This window comes from Diachasma alloeum, unplaced genomic scaffold, assembly GCF_001412515.2.
Source record: "Diachasma alloeum isolate Michigan unplaced genomic scaffold, Dall2.0 Dall_scaffold_00209, whole genome shotgun sequence".
In the NCBI taxonomy this organism is placed as follows: domain Eukaryota; kingdom Metazoa; phylum Arthropoda; class Insecta; order Hymenoptera; family Braconidae; genus Diachasma; species Diachasma alloeum.
In genome coordinates this window covers 2,289-20,376 of record NW_021680374.1, presented here as the reverse complement: position 1 = coordinate 20,376, position 18,088 = coordinate 2,289, and the positions used below count along the sequence as shown (strand labels likewise).

General features: G+C 35.5%; 1 protein-coding gene across 2 annotated transcripts; it reads right to left on the bottom strand.

Moving 5' to 3' along the window:
* Positions 1-832: 832 nt before the first annotated feature.
* On the bottom strand, positions 833-16,162 carry LOC107036524 (NADP-dependent malic enzyme). 2 transcript variants are annotated; one of them, XM_015254547.1, is made up of 8 exons: positions 14,815-14,886; positions 14,236-14,564; positions 12,717-12,897; positions 5,062-5,220; positions 4,384-4,551; positions 2,996-3,502; positions 1,675-2,338; positions 833-1,166 (listed from the first exon to the last, which is right to left on the bottom strand). In XM_015254547.1, the coding sequence occupies exons 2-8, from the start codon at positions 14,346-14,348 to the stop codon at positions 1,051-1,053; spliced, it is 1,908 nt and encodes a 635-aa protein (XP_015110033.1). In that variant the 5' UTR covers positions 14,349-14,564; positions 14,815-14,886; the 3' UTR covers positions 833-1,050. The 2 variants fall into 2 exon arrangements, with proteins under 2 accessions (XP_015110033.1, XP_015110034.1); XM_015254548.1 differs by lacking the exons at positions 14,236-14,564; positions 14,815-14,886 and adding an exon at positions 15,911-16,162.
* Positions 16,163-18,088: the final 1,926 nt, after the last annotated feature.

The window sequence follows — 18,088 nt, the reverse complement described above, 5'->3', positions numbered from 1 at the left end:
ACTTATTGATTTGAATTTATTTATAAACTTTGAGGATTTTTTTTTTCATTTTATGGTAAAAGAGACTCTCTCTGATTTTATAATATTTACAATGGACAACCAGTATTAAACGAGATGTCTTAATTAAGAGGGATAATGAATAGTTTTTTTATTTTTCTATTTTTCGTATGAAAAAATTTCATTGAAAAACCTAGCGAATTCGCCAGAGTTTTAGTGGATTTCTGTTGAGATATTTTCTATAGAATTTTCTCGTCTCAAATTTTCAAATTTTTTGTGTTTAATTTTCTCGATAAAAAACAGAAAAATGGAGTGAAAAAAACTGAGGAAATTCTATATAAAATAAATTCTACAAGAGAATTCTGTATATAATAATAAAAAATAATAATAATAATAATGTTATAATTATAATATATATATTCTTTGAGTCGAGGAAGTTTTACAGAATAAAAGTTGGAGAACTTGAGGAAAAACTAGATTTTTCTGTTCCCGAATTAATTTTTTTGAGTGAAGAAAAAAAATTATTTTGAAGATTGAATGCACGCAGCAAAAAATTTCAGAGATAATCCCAGCAAAACTGGATTTTTATATAATTTTTTATTAGCTTTTGACTCATTCTATAGAATGGAAAATATTCAATAGAATTCGAATAGAAAAAATGAATAGAGTTCGTTATTTTTATAAAATTAATTCCATTGAAACATTTTGCGAAATTATTATTCTTCAATTTCACTATCCAATTTTTTAATTTTAATTACCAAAAGAATGGATTGTTTTTCGTATTATTTTGCCTCATCAATGGGAAAATTGAGGGGTAATGACTAAATTCCAGATATAATGCTCTCTTCAACAAATAGTTGATATATTTATTCCATTTTGTACAACATAAATAAGTGTATCACCATCTAGAATTTCCTTAAACTTATCCTCATACTTTCGTTATCATGTTTAAATACTCCATTATTCAATAAAAAATCACAAAAACTCGGGGAGTTTGATGAGTCTCGGGGAACCAAGAGGCGTTCATCGTGAGTGAGTTGGAAAAAATTGTACTCAGAGTTTGGGCCATGAGTAGGTGACTGGCAGGGCTGTTTTGTAAGTCGTGTCATAAAGTTGTGCTTTTATGAAGTCTTCGTAGTTTGCTGGTTCTGGGTGGACAGTCGCTAAAGCTGCAAACACATAAGTATCAAAATAATTATTCGTTCCTTACCAATAATAATTACTTATTTCATAATATCAATTCATATATCTTACGTTCCGATTTCTTGACGTCGACGACTGATGAAAAAATTTCGAGAAAAATCGAGAGGAAGAGGTATTTTGAATTTATTTCGGAAATTCCACGGTTTTTTTTACTGATTTAAATAACAAATCTTAATTTATTATCTTAAATATTCTCCCCAAAAATATAACAAAATATATTATATTTATTTTTATAATTATATAATATATATAATATATTTTGTAATATATATTATTATTAAAAAATGGGAATTATATAATTATATTGTATTATATATTATAAAATTATATTATTATATTACAATATATGTAATATAATATAATTATTAAAAAAATAACAACAGGAAATATTGAATAAAAAATAAAAATCTATTGACATTGCATGAACCAAAAATTCTCCTTCGATTGACGAATTATTTCTCAAGTTGAACTTACATTCTCTGTACGCATAAGCCATGACCTCGACCGCAATTTTAGTGGAACACTTCTGGATATCCTGGAGTGGTGGATAAAGATTTCCCGAGTCCAAATCAGCATCGGTGACAATGTCCGCGAGGGCATTCGCCGCAATGAGGAAAGTCTCCTCGGGAATGGTTTTCATGCCAGCGCAGATGACCCCCAGAGCAATCCCCGGGAAGATGTAGCTGTTGTTGCCCTGTCCAGGGTGATAAGTCTTCCCGTTGACGGTGACTGGATCGAAGGGCGATCCACTGGCGAATATGGCGCGTCCTTTGGTGGCGGTGTAGGCCTCCTCGGCGGTGCACTCGGCCTTGCTCGTTGGGTTGCTGAGGGCGAAGATGATGGGCCTCTCGTTGAAGTCCCCCATGTCCTCGAGGATCTCCTTGGTGAATGCTCCGCCGATGGCGGCGGCTCCTATCAGTACTGTGGGTCTCGCCCCTTTCACCACCTGCGCCAGAGTGTCGATGGGCTCCTGGTCCCGGGCGAAGCGAGCCTTATGCTCTGTCACACCCCCAGACGGACGGTTCTTCACTATCAGCCCTTTTGAGTCCACCATCCAGATCTTGTTGGTCGCCTCTTGCTCGGACACTCCCTCTTTCATCATTGCCATTACGCAGAGGCCTGCGATCCCCAGGGCAGCCTTTGAAGATGAGGGAATTATTTATTTGGATGCGAATTCGTTATTCATTGAGGGGGAATATCGAAACTTTTGAGATTTTTTTTCAGCCACAAAAAAGGCTTTTTTAGTTATTTGTTTATTTTACTTTTCGGAAATTTCTCGGGCTTTAGAGGAAGGGAACATGGACAAACATATCGAAAGAATTACTAATAGCATTAATTGTGAGTCCATTTTCCACGTCGTGTTAGGGAAGGATTATCAGAAGAATTTATTGTTGGGAATTTTTTGCTGTTTTCTTTCCTAAACAGTCGTTCTCCAGATGACCGATAAATAATTGAAATTTCTAAATTTCATAAACTGAAAAAAGTGAATTCTTAAAGATTCTTATTCTTATAATTCTTATTCTTAAACAAATTAATATTTCTGAATTTAGCGATATAACGAAGCCGTTCTTTCCATATTTTATTAAATATTAATTCTCTAAAATAAGGAATACTCCAATGGCGAAATTATTTAAAATTTCCAAAATTCCTAAACTGAAAAAGTGAATTCTTCCCATCCCCCTAACTATCGAATTCACCCAACAATTGTTTTTGGGAAAAAATCCCAAATTATTTTTCTTTCAAATTGTCTCGCATCGACAAACACGTGGAGTTTAATGAATCCTGCAAATATTACCTCTCCAGCCCCTTGGAACACAATAGTATTATCCGACAGTTTGGTATTGGTAACCCTGAGGGAAGCCTTTAGTCCAGCGACAGCGACGGACGCAGTCCCCTGGATATCATCATTGAACGTGCAGTACCCATCCCTGTATTTCTGGAGGAGCCTGAAGGCATTGGAGTTCCCAAAGTCCTCGAACTGTATCAACGTGTTCTGTCCATAACGCATGACGATCGCCCGCATGAACTCGTCCAGGAACTCGTCGTACTCCTGCCCAGTGACACGTCTGTGCTTGTGCCCGATGTAGAGGGGGTCCTCCAGGAAGGTCTGATTGTTGGTCCCAACGTCCAGGGTGATGGGAAGACACTGGTGGGGTTTGATACCAGCGAGTGCTGTGTACAGGGATAATTTGCCGATGGGAATGCCCATACCGTGGGCACCGAGGTCACCGAGACCCAGAATTCTCTCGCCATCGGTCACCACGACAGCTCGGACATCGTGCTCTGGCCAATTCTTCACTACCTGAAATATGCGAGGATGATAATGGGACTCATGTAGATTGAAAAAAAGAAATTGGAGAATCCCTTTTGTCACAACATAGTCAATAAATAAGGAATTAATTAGGAATTCAATTAGGAATTTTGGTAATAAATTAGGAATATGCTTCAGAATGGAATTTCTCTGCCGATGTATTTTAAATTGAATTCAGTGATTCATTAAATTCAACGCTGCACGTGTGAAAAAATTTGATAGAAAAAAATAGCGCATTCATTGGACTTCTATGGAACTGTTGAATAGAAAATATTTTATAGAGAAAGTCAAAAGGATTTGAGTTTTCCATACGACTTATTCTGCTGAGGTATTTTTTATAGAATTTTCTCGGTTCAAATTTTCGAATTTCTTCTGTTTGATTTACTTGATGAACAGAAGTGAAAAATAAAATGGAAAAAAAAAAATTAGAAAATTTGAGCTATATGAAATATCTGAAGAGAATAAGTTGTATAGAAAAATCGAATTCTATTGACTTTTTCTATTGAACATCTCCATAGAATCGGTCAAAAACTAATAGAAAGTTCAGTAGAAATTCAATAGAATTTTCTAGCAAATTCGTCAGGTTTTTTTATTAAATTTTGTCGTGCATGTGCCTCAACAGTAACATCTAATATTGCCCCAACGTTAAAATTTTTTATCTTTCCCTAAATATTGGCCCCCCTGAATATTGATGTAATTAATTTTCCATATATCCAACTATGGTTTAAAAATAACATCCTCGAACTCGTGACGCCAAAATCAAAATCCCATTCGAAAGCAATAAACAAATGATAATAACAGTAATTTGACAAATTAATAAAACGGGAAAAAGGGAAAAAACACAAAAAACTCGTAAGAAGTTGAGTGAATACCTCGTATACGTGCCCCTTGTCGTGGACGCTGATGAAGAGACCTCGGGGTCTTCTGTAGATCAGCCCGAATTTCTGACAGGCGAGGCCCACTGTTGGGGTGTACACCAGGGGCATCATCTTCTCAACATTCTCGCCCAGGAGGCGATAGAACAGTCGCTCGTTTCTGTCCTGTGGGGGGAGAACATAATTTGTTGTTGCGTGATTTTTTATAATTGAAATAATTAAATATCAAGTACAAAAAAATTAAAAACGTCCATCGGAAAATATTCCAGAGAACAAATCATTAGAATCATAGAATTAAAGTTTCAAAATTTTTTTTGGTTGATTTGTTCTAATGAATAGACGAGAAAAAAAAGTGGAAACGACTTGGAAAATTCACCTCAAGAAATGTCGAAAAGAAAATTCAATTTTTACTGATTTTTTCTATAAAATAGTGTCCATTGGACACTAAAAAATCTTTTACATTAAATTTCAATCAAAATCCCAAATTTAATGAGATGGAAATTTAATTTAAAAACACATCCAATTTTTTTCATTAAAAAAAATAAAAAATCCAGGAGTCAGAGAATTAATCAAGAATTCTCCGTTATTCGTCGAAATAAAAAAATATGTATTATCCAATTTTCACATCCAGCAATAAAAAAATTTATATATTTTTTTTTGTTGAATTGCACTCACTAATAGGCCGGTGAGATAAATATATTTCGACAGATCATCGGTGTATCTGTCCAGATTAAGTCGGCAAAGTTCCAGCTGTTCTTCCTGAGTCTTCACCGCAGCCGGAAGGAGTCCATGAATCCCCAGAGTCTGTCTCTCCTCAATAGTGAAGGCCATTCCCTGAAGAAATACAAAACCGCTGATTGAATAACATCAGATTGAATAGCGCGAGATGAGAGCAGACGATTTTTTTGCATCGCAAAACATTAAGAGCCGACTGTCCCCTGACCTTGACTGTAGTCGAGGTCGCCTCAAGGCTTGCGGAGATCAATAACAACTCCGAGTCATTATGTAAAACGCAGGCTGATGGAGGCGTAATTGTGAATTTTGGAGAACCCTTCTTTTATTTTCTGAGAGTGCATGTGGCACAAGGACCCTGGATTTCCATCGGGAGAACGAGGGATAGTGAATTGTGAGCCTCCGGGCTTTTTGAAAGGACTGATAATCGGTACAAGGTGAGGATTGAGTGGAGGAGCTGGAGATTTATTTGTGATTAGATTGAATAATGAAATATCATTCAATGGTTCAGTCGAGGAGAAAATAAAATCGAAATGAAAATTCTATTTGATTTTTATGGGATTTCTATTGAGTTCTAGGAGAATTTTAACGTTAGAAATGTTGATTTTCTCTCGGAGACGAATTTTACGAAGTATTTTTCTTTCAGTTCGTAAGGAAAAACTAAAGGAATGATCCTATGCCCAAGATTTTAGAATAACTCGTACAAACAATGAAATCTATTGATTTTTCTCTATTATTGTTTTTTATATAATAAAATAATTCTTGTTTTCCTTCTGATATGATTTCACGATAAAATTAATTTTTTTAATCACAGTTAAATAAATAAAATAAAATCTATTGACTTTTCTCTAACAATTTTTTTCCCGTCATCAAAATAATTTTTCTGTTTTTTAATTCAATATCGATATCTTCTGATACGAATTTCCGATAGAATTAATTTTTAAAATCACAAGTAAATAAATCAAATAAAATCGAAATGAAATCCATTGACTTTTTTCTATTAATTTTTGCTACATCATCAAATCAATTTTTCTGTTTTTTAGTTCAATGTCGATATCTCCTGATATGAATTCACGATAAAATGTTTTTCAATCACAATTAAGTGACCTCTCCGCTCAAAGTATGGCCTGCAGATAAGGAAGTATCTTGATGATTCAAGAAAAAAGTCTAGCAGTGCACTCGGCCTGTCTGCGCTCATGACCGTCACCCAAGAGTAGCCTTCACTCTCCTAATCGCAAATGAGAAATTAGATCTCAATGGAGCACGAGTGACGGTGACAAACGGCGGCACGGAGTCTCAGTAATTCGGATTCTTAAAAAACAGCCGGAATTGGCGGTTGCAATCACTACTTGAGGATTGCGAGATACACCTGTTACTCAAGTTTAATGCCTTTCTCTGGATCCGTATCTACTTCACGCTTGCGTTGACGCGCGAGTCTCTCTCTCCTGACCCAGTTTGCGGTACGGAACAGCTGACTAATTGGGAATTCACTCGATTAAATTTTTTTGTCATTCATGAAATTTAATGAAATTTGAACTGAAATTATCGAAACGTTTCGTCCCGCATATTCATGTTATTTACTGCGTAATGAGCTCTATTAAATTCCCTGAATTAATTTGTTAATTAATTCAAATGCGCAGGCTTTAATTAAAATTTTGATTGGCAGTATTAAAATATTTGCACCTATTCATATAATTTATGAAATAGTCAACGTTTTATTCCAAATAAAAATGCAAAATGGTTAGATCAATTGAAATGAAGTGGTTGCCATAGGTCGGCATCAATCATTACTTTTAGTAATATTATGAGAAGTTGCACTTTATAGTAATTTAGATTTCTTTTGTATTTTGTATGTATTGGAACCTGGTCCTGTCATAGGGAGTTTACCCCTACGAGATAGGTAAATAAATAATAATAGTAATTTAGATTTATTTACCGTAATTGAATTTTGAAAATTAATGTAATAATTGGTTATTTGATTTCTCAATTATTGGTTGATAAAATAATTCATAATTTGAAAATTTTAATTGATGGTTATTTTTTAAAATAAAAAAATTGGTGAGTAATATTAACAATTGACGTATTCCAAATTTAACTGTAATTCAAAATTTCGAAATTTTTATTGGCAGGATTCAAATATTTCTAGCTATTCATAATTTATGAAATAATGAACGTTTTATTGCAAATAAAAATGCGGAAACAATTCGACTTTTTAAATAGTTTATGAAAATATTTCGCTGCGTATATTTTTCATGGATTGATAAGCGGAAAAAACAGTTTAATCAATTGAAATGCAGTGGCTGAGGCCCCATTTTGGTCATAATCATTTCCTTAAACGCCTCCAAAACAGGATATGAACTGGATTCAAACTGAAATTATTGAAACCTTTCCTTCCGCATATTTATGTTATTTATTGAGTAATAAACTCTATCATAATAAACTCTCGGAATTAATTTGTCAATTAATTCAAGTGCGCAGGCTTCAATTAAAATTTTTATTGGCAGTATTCAAATATTTCTAGCTATTCAGAATTTACGAAATAATCAACGTTTTATTGCAAATAAAAATGCGAAATCAATTCGACTTTTTAAATAGATTATGAAAATATTTCGCTTATTATTTTTCGTGAATAATAATTCAAGGATTTATAAACGGAAAAAACAGTTTAATCAATTGAAATGCAGTGAGTGAGACCCCATTTTGGTCATAACCATTTCCTCAAAAGCCTCCAAAACAGGATATGGACTGGACTTTAGATTGAATTGTGAACTCTCGAACTCTGTGGCCACGTATTTTTTAAAAAATACTCGGGCCAGGGGTTTTTCCACGGTTTATCTGACGAAAGAAATGGATATGACTCAGTGGTCGAAATGCCCGCAGCTTTCGCTCTCGAGTCAATTGACGGAATAATAGAGAAGGGGAAGTGAGAAGGAGAGAGCAGGCGGTACTTTTCCGTCGAGTGATTTGACGGAGCCGTCTCGATCGATTCAAACCCCGGTGGCTCCTGTGTAGTCGAGCTCGCTCTATTGAACGGAATATTGCAGCCGTAAGGAACTCTTTATTGTCCTTTGAGAGTAATCAATTATCGTAATGATGTCCGTTAATACAGAAACTTTCAAAAGAAAGGATATCAAATTTGTAAATTTAATTGAGAGAAATTTACTGAAATTCGTTGATTTAGAGAATTTCTCATTGCAAATAATTTTTTTGTAACATTCTTTCCTATTTTATAACTTATGAAAGAATTATGAAAATTGTTTAAACCTTCGGAAATTTTAATTCTTCAATTTCAGCAATCTCTGACGAAATTCTGAATATGAATTTTTTTCTGGGATTTCCGGAATTATTTAACTATTTGCAAATATTTTGAATAGTTTTAGAATAAAAGGCTCCATTGACGGAATATTGCATACATTGTCTTTTGATAATAGCTCAATTATCCTAATGATTTTTTTTAATGCACAGAATTTAAAAAAAAGAAATATCAATTTTTTAAATTTAATTAAGTGAAAAAAATTCCATGAAATTCATCGATAATTAGTCATTAAAAATGTTTTTTTCTTAAAAAACATTCTCTTCTATTTGATAATTTATTAATGAATTATGAAAATTATCTGAACCTTTTATTTCTCTCATGTAATTTATTTCTGATGAAATTCTGAACATGATTTGTCTTCTGAGATTCCAAAAATTATTTAAAAACGTACTTCAAACCATTATAAACCACCTCTCGAATTAATTTTGTGAAGGAAAGAGGTCGCAATGTTGATTCAGATTAAAATTTTTTTTCAACGTCTAAAGTCCTCGGATATCCTAAATCCGTGGTTTTCCATTTCTTGATGACGCAAAAGAATTCCGCAGCACTTTCTTTCCTCAACTCCGCAATTAAGCCTTTCTTCCGAGAATGAAAGTCACGCCTGGAGGACGCGAGCAAAGAAAACACGGGATTTTTAAAACTTGGTAACCTGAAGAACGGGCGCCCTGGCCTACGTGCGAGAGGTCATCTCTGCTGACGTTCGGGTAATAATTAGTCACGACTCGGGTGATCTTCAAGGACAATTACACCATCAGGTATCAAGAGTCGTCGGAATTATGCATTTCCCTGTTAAGTGCCCGAGGGAGTCGATGCCCCTGAGGCTTGGACATACGAGGAAAATTACTCATTATTTTCTCGTTAGGGGAGAATACATTAAAAGGGCATTACGACATGAATTTCCAATGCTTTTTATGGGTTTGAAAATTTTGTAGAGAATGAAAGACATGAAAATAAGTGTTTAACGCTGTTCATTTCACCCGATTTTTTCAACGAATAATTAATCAACGAATGAAAATTAATGAAATGAATAAATTAATGAATTTCTGATGTGAATGAACGATCCATGAGGCCGAATGCAGGGGTTTCAATGCAAATATAATGAAATTTAAATATCCCTGAGGCTAGGAGACACTAGGGAAATTGCACATTATTTTCTCGTTACGGGATACAAATCGGAAAGTATTAAAAGAGCGTTACGACATAATTTTCCGGTACTTCCCATGGTTTTGAAAATTTTTCTAGAAAATTAATGAGTGAAATAGTTAATGCAACGGACAGGAGACATGAAAATACATATTTGAGCTATTGATTTTAATCGATTTGCCGCCACAAATGATTAATTCAGTAGCGAAGTGGTAAAACGGTACAAGTCAATTTTGACTATTGGCCAGTTTTCCCCGAATAGCTCGGAATCCAAGGGAGATGGCAAAATTTTTGTTATAAACTTTTTTGTAGAGCCGATTAAGAGCTACAACAAATGTGGTTACGAAAATTTCGCTATCTCTCTTAGATTTGGAAATATTCTTGAAAAACTCAACTGGGACATGAATCGACTTAAACCGTTTTACCACATCGCTACTGAATGAATGAATAAAAATTAGTGTAATGAATAAATTAATGAATTTCTGATTTAAATGAACGATACATGGGTTTCAATGCAAGTATAATATAATTTAAATATCCCTGAGGCTAGGAGACACTAGGGAAATTGCGCATTATTTTCTCGTTACGGAATGCAAATCGGAAAGCATTAAAAGAGTATTCTGACATGAATTTCCGATACTTTCCGTGGTTTTAAAATTTTTTCTAGACAACGAATGATCGAAATAATTAGTGAAACGGACAGGAGACATGAGAATACACATTTGAGCTGTTGATTTCAATCGATTTGCCGCAAGGAATGATCGAAACAATCAATTAGTAGACGAACACATTAAATTAATTATGTAAATAAAATTTAAAAAATTATATGTAAATTAATTATTAAATTAATTATTAAATTTCGAAGTATTGAAAATGCTTCCAGAATAGAGATTTTCTCCATTACAAATTGGGTGATCCGGCAATGATAATCAATTATTTGAGTAAAAGAATGAATGAGCAACATAAAGCGGCCGCACCGAATGATTAATCAATGAATAAAAATTAATGAAATGAATGAATTAATGAATCTGATGATGTAAATGAACGATACCCTTCCATCAACAGCCAATAGAGCCTCAGGAATGATCATCCAGGTGCTCTCTTTGGGCACGAATGTCCACCAATCCTTCTCCATGGCCTCCACTTTCCCAACTCACCTGCACCATTTCATGGGTTCCAATGCAAGTATGATATAATCCGCCCACCCCTCGTTCATTTGGCACTTTACAGTGTACCAACCACCCCCATGACAACAAACGCCCGTGGATACCGTTGCCGTGGGGTTCTGAGCTGCTTTCTTCAACACTGGGTTCAAGGGACAAACCTCAGCGATCGATAGCCGAAGGAAACCCCAGCGATGTTTGTCTTTCTGGAGGACTATGTATTATGGATGAGGAGTCGTTTACATGCACACGACGGTAATCTATTTTTTTTTCAGGGCATTGTCAATAGCTTGGGAGGAGATGGAGACAATGTGGGGGCTGGAGGTCAATCTTCAATGCAATTTTTTTTTCAAAATTGATTTTAAAGAATTATTTTTTGAGAATTATTTTGAAAAATTATTTTTTCGCCACGGCGGGCGGAAAGGACACATTTTCCTCCCGCTTCGCGGGGGGAGGTAAAATAAAGGAGTCGTGCCCACGTGCAGATTACCACTCGAGAAGAAGGCGAGGGAAATATACTATTTTAGAATTATTTTGGAAAATAATTAAGAATTATTTTGAAATTTTTTTTTTTAATATTTTGGAAAATAATTCGGTTTGTGGACGGTGGGAATTTAGTAGAGAGGGAGGTTTCTCCTTGGGACCGGTAAACTGACCTGCTTTTCTCCTTCACTTCCGGTTATAATTTTGAGGCTTGGAGGGTAATTTAGGGGAGAGATGGAAACGTGTAGGAAAATCGAATTATGTGGATAACAAGTGGTTCTAGAGAAAAATAGGAATACCATAAATATCTAAAATCCGAATTATTTTACCCACCAATAATTGAGTTAGAGGACTGACGATTATTTCGCTAATCGAAAATCCCTTTTACAAAATTTATGAATATTTCCCCAATAGTCAATTTACAATTCTATATTCTCAATAATTAAATTCATAGCCAATTGAAGAATTCAAATTACCATTATTAAAATTATTTAAATTATCGAATTCCTCTCATTAACTCCCCCCTCTCACTTTCCCTGCAAATTCCCTCACAAAAATCCAATATCAACAAGAAAACCCGCATGATCTTTGCATCGCGAATCCCCTCATTACGATTCAATCACGACCAAAGTTCAGGCATAACTCGCGGTGAAAATGCAGGAAACCGCGTCCCAACCCCGCGTGAAGAGGGCACCTCGCGAGATAACACTGTCACCGTGTATTTCGATTCGAAAACCGGCTAGACGATGAGTAAAACATGAGGGGCTTGTCAATGCTCGTCATCGCGTCTGAATATTCCAATGAACCGCAGCAAACCTCACCCATTCCCCGATTAATTCCACTGAAATTGCATTCTCACATTTGGCGCAAAATTTTTGTCCCCCGAAGTTTCCCCTTGATGTTTCCATGACTCTGCGTGTCATGTGTCGCCCGTAAAAATAGAACGAATCGATGCAGAATAACTTTGCGGCAAAAATTATGACTGAAAAATTACCGGAAGATCCTAACTAATCCTAACTGATTAAAACAGAATTAAATTGACTGAAAATATGAATTTAGAAGAAATTTTATGTGGAATTAATGTTATCTAATTATTAAGGAGAGGAGGCCACATAGGTGGATAACAAAGAAGCCGTTAGTAACACCAGAAATGAATAAATAAAAAAATATCGGGCGATCCGATGAATTTTCATCGCGCTTGGATGATTTCTCGGATGATTTCGCACGCATGACGCAATTCCTACTATTTCTCATCAAGGCCAAGTGCACCTGAGGTGCAGCTCCGAGTGAAAGTAATTTGAGTGATTACGACTGAGATTAAGACTCGGAAACAACTTGTTGCACATCTCCGAAACAATCAAAATGACAGGGAAATTTAAATGTCGAGAAAAAAAATTAATGAAGAAAAAAATTGATGAAAAAACAAAATAGATGAATAAAATGACGAAAATGAATAAAATTTTGAAAATAAAAATCCTCCTCCTTACTCCTACCTTATTCAGCTGTGGATTCCGGATGTGATCGAGTCCCCGGACGAGGTTAGGGGTGATGGCATCCCCTGGGCCGGGCTGGCCCAATCTATCCCTCTCAAGACTTGACATATCCCTCACTTGACTTTTACTTCCGGTATGAGTTGCTCTGCCGGTGTCCTCGGCACGACTGTCACCCTTTACCCTGAAGCAATAAGTGAGTCGGAGTCACGCCGACGCTCTATAAACCGTCAATTGCAACCGCACACATCCCACATCCACGAGGAGTGGGGCATTGTGCACTAGCTAATGCAATAGGATGGACTGTCTTTGGTGGAGTGGGGATGGGCGCACGCGCGACGTATTTGGCAGAGTCATGCTTGAAAACATGAGATAAAGGTGTGCGAAAAAATGCATTGCAAAATTTAGTGAATTTGCTGTAGGATTTTACTGGATTTTTATAGGGCTTTCTACTAGATTTTAACGGATTAACAAAAAAATCCGCAGTTTATTTGTGCGTTTTTTTTTCATTAGAAGTTTTTAATGAAAAATGTTCTATAGGAAAATATTCTATAGGAGTAGGGTTGAAAAAATGAGGTAAAGGCGCTCGACAAAATTTCAGAGAAAAATTTAGTGAATTTGGTATAGCATTTTATTGGGTTTCTATAGGGCTTTCTATTAGTTTTGGGGTGATCTATTGAAAAATCCTGGAGGTTATCTATGCGTGTTTTTTTAATAGAAATATTCAATGGGAAATATTCTATAGGAGTGGGCTTGGACAATAAGCTAAGGCCGTACGAAAAAATTTCAGAATTTTTTTTAGCGAATTAACTATAGAATTCTATTGGATTGCTATAGAGCTTTCTATTAGTTTTTAGGTGATCTATTAAAAATCACGCAGTTTATTTGTGCATATTTTTTTCAATAGAAATGTTCAATGGAAAATATTCTATAGGGCAAATCGATGGAATTGAATTTCGGTTTAGAATTTATCATGTTGAGATATTTTCTATAGAAAATCCTGGGTTCTCATTTTTTTTAATTCTACTGATTTTTTTCATAAAATAATTTCTATTAGACATTTTCCGTAGAAATTCAATGGAATTTCCTCTCGACTTCGCTAGCTTTTCCAATTAAATTTTTTCGTACGTAAAATAAAAAAGAATATCATTATATTTCATGGCAGAGAATGATCATTGTCTTGAAAAATGAATTTTTCTAATTTTCAACATTTCATTTCAATCTTCAATAATTATATTTTATAATTAGCTTTTAATTCTTATCAATCATTTAATTACTATTGTTTGTCTTATAATATAAAACATTGAAACCATTAATTTAGCAAAATCATGAACGAAGTTCCAATCATTAAGACTCAATGATTAATTAATCCACTGATAACTCATCAATAACGCAGACAAGTGTTTTGATACAATGAGTTCAATGTCTGAATCACAAAGTAGATTCATTGTTCGCGAAATGTTTTGTTTCATCAATTTTTTATTTATGACGACAATGTGTGTTTAGTTGCATCAATCTCTACCTTCGATCACTGAAAACAGAATGTATTCTGCGTACAAAGCTCGACTCTGTTATTCTTCGCGGTAACACCTCACCACATTGGGCACTAAATAATAAAAATTTCCGCGAACACATCCCCCTCGCGTTAATTGTTATCAACAAGAGTGAACTCCAGCTGCTAATTACTCATATCTGAGTTAATTAGAGAGCGCTATTAAACATTGTTAATCGTAATTACACAATTTTGAGGCTCTGACTCGCGTAGCGATTCACTGATAACTGACGAGGATTCTGCAATTATCGCGCGATGTTGCGGGGGCTGTCGACAACCGGAGCGCGCTCGGCTGACCCCTAATTTTTTTTACTAATGAAAATAAGTAACGAAGCGGCAAAACGATTTAAGTTGACTTGACCCTCAGCGGAGTTTTCGACGAATATCTCGGAATCTAAGAGAGATATCGAAATTTTCGTAATAACCTTTTTTGTAGAGCGAATTAAGGGCCATAAAAAAGGTCATGACAAAAATTTTGTTAACTCCCTTAGATTCCGAGATATTCATTGAAAATCGGGCAACAGTAAAAATCAACTTGAGCCGTTTTACCGCTTCGCTGCTGAATAAAAAGGCGTGGCTATCGGAATACGTGATCATCGCGTCTTTTGTCTGCTATCGGAAAAAATCGTTGTACGGAATGAACTATTGGAACTTGTCGGCGGTTCTAGCGCTATTTATATTTGAAACGTGGCGCTGGGAGCGGATCAGCTGTTCAACAGCTGATATTACCGGTTATCATGCGTTCTGGAAACCAATGACGGTGAGATAGCGGCGAATGGCGTGCACGGAAAATTTCCGATTTATTTATTTCTAATGAGTTTTTGAAATTAAAATTGTTGAAATTGTGGACAGCCATTTGTGTAAAGGCTCAGACACAAAACCTAAGGGTCGTGGGTTCAACCCAACCTCCAGCGATTTTTCGCATTTTGTCAAATTCACATTTCATCAATTTCGAAAAAAATTAGAAGTCACATAATTTGGGAACTGATCGCATTTTTAATTCTTATGATATTTTCTATAGAAATTCTACGAGAGAATTTTTCCCCTGACAAATACAATCTTCATGAATAAAAGTAGTATAAATTAACATTTCGATTTTTATATTAGATAATTTTTTAAAGCAAATGTTTGAAGTCACCGCAGGAATTTCTATACGACAATGTAATATAATCTTTCTATGCTTGTTATCACTCTCGTGTTTCATGAGATCTGTTTAGCTTTATTTTTCACGATAACAGTGTTAGTCACTCCGCTTCGCTTGATTCTCAATATTTGTTTTCCTCATTTAGCATTGAATTCTCCGACGAACTACTCGAGTCCTTATTAGAAGTTTGAATAATTCCCGAGGTTATTAAAAATCCCCTGCAATTTAAAATTTCCTCCCGTTGAATTATGAGTCAGAAGTTGATGGGAAACCAGAGGCATTGCAGAACAGCTGATTTCCATTTTGAAATTTTAATACTCATGACTAATTACGACTAATTATACATTCGCGAGGTCGTGATTGTTATTAGTTGTCCAGAACTGTCAACTGCGGACTTTAAATATCGCGCTAATGTATCCGCTAAGAACTGTCATTTCCCGACCGTAAATGAGGAAGAGAATGCGGTCAACGCAGTTTGAATAAAAGAAAATACAAACTCACATGAAAAAAGTTCCAGCGGGTGGCGCCTGGCACAAGACCTTTGAATTTTTCGACTGATTTATCCCCATTGTTACTCCCTCCGTTTGAAAAATCGTAATTAAAAATGTGATTGTGTAATTTACAAATCATTAAAATAAGAACTCAACGATTACTTTGGTTGCGATAAATTAACGAGATGCGTTCGCCTCGATTGTGCGTTCACAGGAGCGCGAGGGAAGGATACTGAATCAATTGACATGTGAAAACCTCGGCGGTCGGTGGAAAACAAACAGATCGCGGGTGCGAAACTCGTGCGATATATAAATCCCAAGATACTCGGGAACTTTCACAACTGCTGAGACGGTGGCAGCAGTTGCCCGTCAGTTGAAGATATACCTGTCTTCAACAAGACGAAAAGATGATTTCAAACACTATTACTCAGGGTCCAGAAAACCTTTGTTTCGAGGAACTGAAACTGAGCAGGAAAACTATGACTGTCAATAGACTTGGATGTAATCATAATTCTACTCGAAATAGTCTCTGAGATTTAATATTGTCCCCTCGGACGTATGTCCCTGTGAAGTGAACGCTGAAATACCAAATCACATCTTCGAATGTGCTCTTTGCGAAGCTTAAAAGGGACCCTTTCTCAAAGATCTCAGAAGATTCTCTAAATTGAATCCTTCATGCTGCGTTGAGATCCTTATAACACTCACTGATGAAAAAACTAGGACAGAAATTTATCAATAATATTGAAGTAGTTATCTAAGGTGGATAAAACAGATAGGTCTACAAATTTTGTACATATTGTTACAAAAGACGTGTAGATGGTGCCATATTGCACTGTTCATCTGGTGCCATTTTTTTGTTATTCTTTCCATACTAATAAAAACAAAACCTGTGTAGACTGCAAGGGGGAGGGGGAGGGGAAGGGACGTTTTCGTGGGATTGGGACTCCCCAGCAGTATCTTATTAGCCGACAAAAAACTATCTTCAAACAAATGACCCTATAGAATTGTTTGTAATTCGTTAGCAGGTCATTGGACATCCCTTTTTGAAGAAAAGTTAAAGGTAAGTAAAATAGAGCATAATATAGCTAAAAAAAGTTGATGATCATTATCTATAAACAGAAAAGAACTTCCCATGTAGATTTAAATCTGTCCCCATTTTTCCTAGAGAACTTGTCCAAAACAGAATGTGTCCGTCTGAAATTGTTCAAAAGACCTCTCCACCCCATGAGTAAGCGGGAAAATCCTTGCGCAACATCTTTGCGCACATCAAAAATGGCTAACAAATCCTGAGGCTTTGCCGTTCGTCTCCGGATTTTATTCGAAAATTAAGGGTAAAATCGTTGAAATAATTCTTAAAAATGCTATAATTAGTTGATAATACGGGATAATAATAATTTGATCATCAAATCAACGATTATTCCGATGAATTGCGGGTGTTAGAATGTAAAAACAAAAATTGCCAGGCGAGAATGGGAAAAATCTCTGCTCACATAAAAAATGGCCGACTAGTCTCGAGGCTTTGGCGTTCGTCTCCGGATTTCATCCGAAATCAAGGGTAAAATCATTAAAATAAATCTTAAAAATGCTATAATTAGTTGACAACAATGGACAACAATAGTTTGGTCATGAAATCAACAATTATTCCGATGAATTGCGGGTATTGGAACGTAAAAACAAAAATTGCCAGGAGAGAATGGAAAAAATCTCTGCGCAACATCTCTGCGCCCAACAAAAATGGCCGACTAGTCTCGAGGCTCTGGTGTTCGTCTCCGGATTTTATCCGAAATCAAGGGTAAAATCATTAAAATAATTCTTAAAAATGCTATAATTAGTTGACAACAATGGACAACAATAGTTTGGTCATGAAATCAACAATTATTCCGATGAATTGCGGGTATTGGAACGTAAAAACAAAAATTGCCAGGAGAGAATGGAAAAAATCTCTGCGCAACATCTCTGCGCCCAACAAAAATGGCCGACTAGTCTCGAGACTTCGGCGTTCGTCTCCGGATTTTATCCGAAATCAAGGGTAAAATCATTAAAATAACACTTTAAAAAGCTGTAATTAGTTTATAATAATGGAGAATAATAATTTGATCATCAAATCAACGATTAATACGATGAATTGCGGCTTTTAAAACGTAAAAACAGAAATACCCACGAGAAAACAATAAAAACGTCTGCGCAA

Coding starts and splice junctions, on each gene's coding strand:
- LOC107036524 (XM_015254547.1), bottom strand. CDS start 14,348: ATGTGTTCGCGGAAATTTTTATTATTTAGTGCCCAATGTGGTGAGGTG. Junction 12,898..14,235: donor TCTGTTTTCAGTGATCGAAG/GTAGAGATTGAT, acceptor TTATTGCTTCAG/GGTAAAGGGTGACAGTCGTG. Junction 4,552..5,061: donor TTTATCTCACCGGCCTATTA/GTGAGTGCAATT, acceptor CTCCCCCCACAG/GACAGAAACGAGCGACTGTT.